Source organism: Perkinsus marinus, assembly GCF_000006405.1.
Source record: "Perkinsus marinus ATCC 50983 genomic scaffold scf_1104296944428, whole genome shotgun sequence".
Taxonomy (NCBI): Eukaryota; Perkinsozoa; order Perkinsida; family Perkinsidae; genus Perkinsus; species Perkinsus marinus.
In genome coordinates this window covers 525,668-532,331 of record NW_003211397.1, presented here as the reverse complement: position 1 = coordinate 532,331, position 6,664 = coordinate 525,668, and the positions used below count along the sequence as shown (strand labels likewise).

General features: G+C 45.9%; 4 protein-coding genes across 4 annotated transcripts in view; all 4 read left to right on the top strand.

Annotated features, from left to right (window-relative positions):
• Pmar_PMAR019187 (hypothetical protein) overlaps positions 1-956 on the top strand; it is a gene marked incomplete at both ends in the record, with an annotated part of 7,073 nt that extends 6,117 nt beyond the window's left edge. Inside the window, 3 exons of the mRNA XM_002780241.1 lie at positions 179-266; positions 313-401; positions 873-956. Of these exons, the coding sequence (XP_002780287.1) occupies positions 179-266; positions 313-401; positions 873-956 (261 nt within the window). The remainder of the gene's footprint in view (positions 1-178; positions 267-312; positions 402-872) is intronic.
• Positions 957-1,140: 184 nt separating this feature from the next.
• On the top strand, positions 1,141-4,306 carry Pmar_PMAR019186 (hypothetical protein; the record flags this gene model as incomplete). The annotated part of the gene is made up of 10 exons (XM_002780240.1): positions 1,141-1,328; positions 1,654-1,717; positions 1,825-1,939; positions 2,234-2,308; positions 2,607-2,674; positions 2,721-2,801; positions 2,862-2,955; positions 3,058-3,187; positions 3,419-3,477; positions 4,215-4,306. 10 exons carry the CDS (start codon positions 1,141-1,143, stop codon positions 4,304-4,306), a joined length of 966 nt encoding a protein of 321 aa, XP_002780286.1.
• Positions 4,307-4,384: 78 nt separating this feature from the next.
• Pmar_PMAR019185 (hypothetical protein) lies at positions 4,385-4,757 on the top strand (the record flags this gene model as incomplete). The annotated part of the gene is made up of 2 exons (XM_002780239.1): positions 4,385-4,484; positions 4,531-4,757. 2 exons carry the CDS (start codon positions 4,385-4,387, stop codon positions 4,755-4,757), a joined length of 327 nt encoding a protein of 108 aa, XP_002780285.1.
• A 1,626-nt stretch (positions 4,758-6,383) lies between these two features.
• On the top strand, positions 6,384-6,664 carry Pmar_PMAR019184 (hypothetical protein; the record flags this gene model as incomplete). Its single annotated transcript, XM_002780238.1, has 2 exons — positions 6,384-6,491; positions 6,548-6,664. The coding sequence occupies 2 exons, from the start codon at positions 6,384-6,386 to the stop codon at positions 6,662-6,664; spliced, it is 225 nt and encodes a 74-aa protein (XP_002780284.1).

The window sequence follows — 6,664 nt, the reverse complement described above, 5'->3', positions numbered from 1 at the left end:
TTTCACGACCCGTTTTACGTGAAGTGGCGTAATACTCGGTGAAAAACGCGATATTCGCGGTGATATGCAGTAGTTGTGAAATATGTTTTTCACTAGTGTTTTTCATATCACTAGGGTGGTGAAATTCCAATATTATATATACGAATATGTATCATTGATACATTCTCGTGTTTTGAAGGCGAGCCTGGTCTCTGCAGCGGTGATGGGTGCAGTGTGCATGCAAGCAGTTCAACTCGTATTGCCAACCATGAGGAGTCATCCTAACGGTAATGAGATGTTCCCTGTGGTGTGGTATGTTTCCTGTGGTTGTAGTTGTACCATCTGGCAGTACACTACGTGGTGAGACTCTTATACGGGCGAATGATGGTAGGGGTAGTAGTGACAGGAAGGCTGAGATGGAGGTGGTAGTGTTGTGATATATGTTTGGTTTCTAAGCTGAGACAATCGACTTACGGTAGAAGTGTACAGCAATCTTCTTTTTTTCTTTTTCTTGCACAGCACTCCTTCGAGCAGGCGAGTAATAGCTAGTATAGGGGTATAGCTGTAGGCTCAGTCACTGCCTGAGCCTGCAGCATGAACCGGTGGACAGTGTGTTACACGGCAGAGAGTTCGATAAGTAGGAAGGCCGTGATTTTTTTAAATATATTCTGACATAAACGTACATGAGAACGACCTCATATGACAATAACGGTGGTGGTCATGATCGGTTGACTCTACTATATGATAGCGCATCACTTTTTCTGTACCGTATCCTAGTTTCTGCCATAGTGTGTTAGAATCTGCCTGAGGAGAAATACGTTCCTTAGTTGGCCATATGCTCGTTTTCCCACAGTGTCATCGTTTGATCAAGGATTAATATTTATTCCCCTCAGGGTGATGAGAATAGCGCCAAGGACGAGTTAATAGCAGATCTTCGTCGTGAACTGGCGGAAGCTAAAACACTTGGTACTACTTAGTGTGGGAGAATATGCACATGGTCAACCATATGCGTCGATGATAATATGAAAATCCCGAGGGAATTTTGGGAAGTTATTCTCATTTATACGAGCTCGGGTAGAAATGTACAAAAACCAACAAAAATTTCCAAAAATTTTATCGGAGTGTTCATTTTATGACTATCACACGTAGTTGACCTTGTGCATGTTTTCTCATACTGGCATTACCTGTTCTTGGCACGTTGGTAGAGTATGTGTTCAAGGTGGGTTGAATGACGCCAGTCGGAGTGATGGGAAGTGTTTGGTGGATTCAAAGAGACGACATATGCGTATGTTCGACTTACTGAGGCTCGCTAATTATGACTGTCAGTCTAAGGGGAAATTGATCGATAGGTAGTAAGACTCTGCTGATGTATTGGTCGTAGCGCAGGAATGGCAGTATTGGAAAATATGTACGCTCTCCTCAGCTCAGCTCACATACAGTTTCCTCACTGATTATAGAAGTTCACATCTAAATTCGAGTAGAAATGCATAGGAACTAGTAAGAGTTTCCTCCCAGAATTTCCATTTTGTCACCGACACATAGTATATAGGTAAGGAAGTATATTCAATGTGTCACCCACTGATTCGTCTAGAAACCCTATTGGAAGAATGAGAGGTTCGGAGAACCGAAATTGGCTCATATATGGAGCTGTTATTTTCAAGTAAATTTTTGAAGAGATCGTTCGGGAGAGTGCTTCAGTGAATCGCCATTGTTTGCGCTTGGCAGCTACAAGGACGCAGTAGTAGTAGAAGTAGGATCCTATTTGGGTGAAGAATTGAAGCAATTCACACATGCCAAGAAGGCGAGTCGAGGTGAGTGAGTTGATGTTGATAGTGTTTCTGGTAGGTGTACACTTTCGAGCCAACGCCAGCTAAGAAGAGTAGAATAATGAAGGCTATTAAGAAACGCCGTATGGAGAATATAGTCGAGTTCCATCAGGCAGCGATCACCGATAAAACTGGTAGGTGCGGGGGAGGTTGTCACTTTTTCTAAATCAATCTGGATGGGGTTATTCATATGTTATGGTATAGATCGGTAACATTGTCGACTTATGATTCAAATAGTAATAAACTTGTGAGAGGGCCCTTCGACAGTTGACTTTGTAGCGCTTTCAAAACGTCTCCAATGGTGCGCGTTGTTATCATGTTGAAGAAGCGCCGAAAGTTGACCTTTGAATTGGAAAAGTCAACCCGAAAATACTTGTTTGTAGAACGGGTTGCTCCACGCTGTAGAGTTTCAGTCTTCTTGAATTCAGGAACGGTGAAACTGCATTTGGAATGCGCTCATTGGAAACAGCAGTCTAAGGAAGGTTGTATATCAAGTCAGCAAGGTGAGGTGATGTGTGAGGAATATGCATGTGGTCAACTACGCGTATGTTAATGGAATGTAAATTGTCATGAGCAGAATCCCTGAAATGAATATTCTCATGATGATTAAATGACATGTGAGATCGATACATATTCTTGGGAGGCTCAGGGGCATTTTTATCGGTTCCTCGAAGCCTGTACTTTATTGTGTGTAAACTTCCACGATGTAGTGAGGAAACGTCTGAGCTCAACCGATGTAGCTAGAGACTAATTCCAACGTTGGTGAGGATGGCCGGTGTCCATAGGCGACCGCTATGGCAGATACTGTTGGGGCGCCTCCACCGTGGAGAAGTCAGGAGTTTTTTGATAAGTATTCGATCGACGTTCCTGTAAGGGTTAGATTTATTTCAGCTGGCGATGATATGCTTAGTGTAGGCATATAGACTGGACGAACCGGGGTTGATCAAAGAACATATCACGTTGTTGAAGGTTGATGTTCAGGGCCATGAATATCAGGTTGGGCGTGCGCTTTTGGTTTCGAACTGGGCCGAATTCGATGAATTGTGGTGTACATAGGTCTTGCGGGGAGCGGAACGTATATTGCGAGAAGATCCACCGGATATGCTCCACTTAGAGTTCAGTCCACAGCTGATGAAGAAAAACAATCAAGGTGAAGTGCTACGTGGTTGAGCATTCTTTCCTGTGTGCTATAGTCGACTCGGGAGTGGTATGGGCTTCTGGACCGATTGAGAATTTGGTATATGATTGTCAGGTTTGGAAGGTTCGTCAATGCTCGAGTTTATATACTCGTTTGGGTATATCTGCTTCGATTGTGCAGCGTTCACACCACCGCCACTGGACAAGGATAAGAGGGATATTGAGAGGTCGGCATCGAGGTTCACGTGAAGGGACCCTTCAGAAGGGCTGGCTGCTTATGAGTGGAGCTGATTTTAGATTGTCCGACTGTCTGCTGAAATGAGAGGCATTGATCGAGAGTTTTCTCTCCGAGAGTTATCGGAAACTTTCCTTCGGGGAGTAGTAGAAAATTAGTGAAGGTTCTGGCCAGCTTCCGAAGCCGGCTCGGTTCTGTCTAGAGCGATCGCTGTGCTGGAATATAGTAACGTTTGTCGTAGTTACCACAAGTATTTTGGATCTAACCCGTACGATGGTCAGCGGGATGATACAGGGTCGGGTAAGGGGGATCACGGCCAATGGACTGATATACTATGTGTCATTTGACATGCCTCTATGAGTGAAGCTTCTATTCCCGAGCACTTGCGTTCGAGTACGTTTACGGGTGGGAATAAGTCCATGTTCAATAAATATGGACTCCGGGTTCGCGTCGGTTTTACTTCCGCCGCGGAAGTGCCTGTCGTTGCGGTTGTTCCGCGTTGTGCATGTGTGCGTGCAAAATTATTCTGGCTTAACTACGGATGTGGGGGGCCATCAGATCGATCAAATGACTCCTCTATACGCCGAGGTTCTCGCATAAATCGGAACGATATTTTTGCGAATAGTTTAGAAAGATATGCCCGTAAACTTTTCTTGAAGCAAAAAGTCTAGTTCATCTGAGTTCGGAATAGTTGTTACGCGATCAGGAAAGAATACTGAAGTGCCACGTGACGTGACCGTGACACGGATGTTATAGTGGAGGTTTGACGGTTTCCCAATATCCTTTGAGTTAACGAAACACCGTCAGACGAACCATCTGACAGTGAATCACCGTCTGATCTCACGCAGAACGTACTACGTTCAAGTTGAACGTATCAGACAGCTACATCACAATTATAAGACAACGATTGAGGACACTTTTGTGTCTTCAATGACTCCATACACGCTGAATCCAGCACAAAGGTACGTTATATGCGAGTGAAAGAAAAGACGAGTAGGGAGAGGATCAACCCATGGTACCTCGGTTGTTCCCATTAGTAACTCGAGTCCTCATGGGCAGGCTTATCGCTGCCCGTAGCGTAGAGACCGTCGATTGTATGCAGAGACAGCTCAGCACAGATGACGCGTGAATGACGCGTGAATTTGTTCTGGTGTGATGAAGTGATCCTCCGGAAGGAACTCATGTCTCGCGATTAGTTCTACTCGTGATGTCAGCCGAAGATGCTGGTGACAACGCTTGGTACTGCTGCATTTGCGAGGAATGGCAAAAGGATCGTTCCAATAAGCCCCAACACCTGGGCGCTGAGCGTAACTTCATTGTACACCTGAAGTTTAATAGGTATTTGTTTCTCAGGTCATCGCCTTCATTCGTCATACAAATCTATTATATCGCAGCAGAAAACGCTGATAAAAGTGCTGTTGACGTGCGGGCCACTGATATTCGAGTATGTTGGTAAAGATGCTGGTACTGATGCTGGTAATGATGCTGCTAATGATGCTGTTAATGATGCTGCTAATGATGCTGCTAATGATGGTGGTGATGACGGTGATGCCGGTAAGAAGAGCTGCACAGAGGCGTAGGAAAAACCGACTTATCAGCACAAGTCCTTCCGTCAGTGTATCTCGATGGTTGTGTTCCCCGCAGTTGTTGTGACTCAATCTCCCTCGTAGATGTCGGTTCCCTACAGCGGTTCTACAACGCATAACCATTGTTTATGCATTGTATAACTGTCTGCTAGGAGCATCTGTCCGTAGCGAGCGTCCGCGGATCATTGCTTCGCCGCTTCGTCGAACGCAATCAGCAGCCGGAAGTCTTTGCGCGTGAGTAAAATGATGTGGCGCACCGATTCAGCTTCATCTCCCCCTCTCCCGAAACTGATCTCCTCAGTCATGAAATTGTGTTTCTCATTCCTGGGATGTTAATCCCCTAATCGAAGGTAACCGTGAAACTAGACTAGTTTTACGATTTAGTCAAACTAGTTCAAATAAAATTCGGCGCACAGATTCCTGAATGATATAGTCCTCTGGCGTAGCGGCCTCTGTATTCGGCAATCCCACCTGATAAAAACCCCGTTCGACTCGACTCGAGTCGAGTCACTCGAGCCTATTGGGTTTGATATCCGAGACGTCATTCAGCCACGGTTGGATTTCCAGTGGCGACTGAAATCAACGATTGGCAGTCAATGACGAGGTTCTTGCCATTGGCACTCCCGCTTCCATCGAATGATCATCCAAGTGGAGGAACAAATAAAAAGGAAATAAAATATGATTTTCGTAGAGTGAAAGGAGTTTTTCATAGGGGTTCGAGTTCGAATTCCGAGTTTGATATTTGTAGTCGGAAGAGACTAACAGAAGTTCCAATTCTGGAAGAAGAGTTGAAAGTCGTAAGTTGAATTTACGAATCACAAGACAAATGCCGACCGACGAGTGGTATGTCTCAGAGGTGCACGCAGACTCCGTCACGGAGTCTCCGTGTGCCAGCATCCGAGAAGCATGTAATGCTGCGAGGATGAACTCTGATCTGGTTTTTAGGATGTCTGGAGTGGTCATTGTAGGCGCCAATGGAGCTGAAGTGGCGACGGAGAGCCGCGTTGACGATGGATGATGACGAGAGGATGGCCGAAGCTTGCTAGCTGTCACGCCCCACCCAGCGGTTATCAGCATCCTGATGCGTAGTGTTGCCAATACTCGGTATGGTAGGACAGGCGACCTCGTTTGGGAGCCGTAACGCATTAGTGTAGTCACGTCCGAATCGGACGTATCGCATACTACGTTTAAAAATTTCGGTGACTTCATACTAGTTTTCAATGAAAACTTTTCATACGCTCCAAGCGCGAGCTGTGCGCAACTCCTTGAACCACAGTGGTGAGACCCCTGAGCTCAGTTGGGGAAGCCGGGCTTTCAAAACCCTTCGGGCAATACGATCGAGCCGGGCATGTCGCCATGTAAGCTTAAATCTGGGCGAGCCAAGAGACATTCCGGGCCGAGAAGTATTTCCATTTCCCTCATTGCTCAAAATCATTTCCAGTTGGAGGAATGCCCTTGTCGAGAGCTTCTCATGAACATCAGTCGATGCTGACTATCCAGATTTCCCTTATCAACCAGTAGTGGCCATTCTGATTGCTGCTTCCACTCAACCCTCGTGAGTGCTGGTTTTTTCCTACCGTGAACTCTGTTACCTCGAAGTTCGATAGTTCACTGTCTTTGATGCGCATCGTCGCTTGTCTTCTGGCCATTGGTACTACTATCGCCAGTGACGCGAGACCTAATCTTCGCCGCAGTTTATCTGTGGAACTACCTTCTTCTCCAGCTCCTGTAGGGAGTGCTTGCCAAGCACTGCTTAATGTAACAGGCGATGTACTTGTATTCAGGTCAAAGCTAAAGTTGTCAACGGGAAGTGCACAGCTTCTTTCGACGACTTGACGTTGGAGGTGTATGCGAATGAGCACAATAGGATTGCTACCAAGTGCTTGGATGCTGAGACGTAG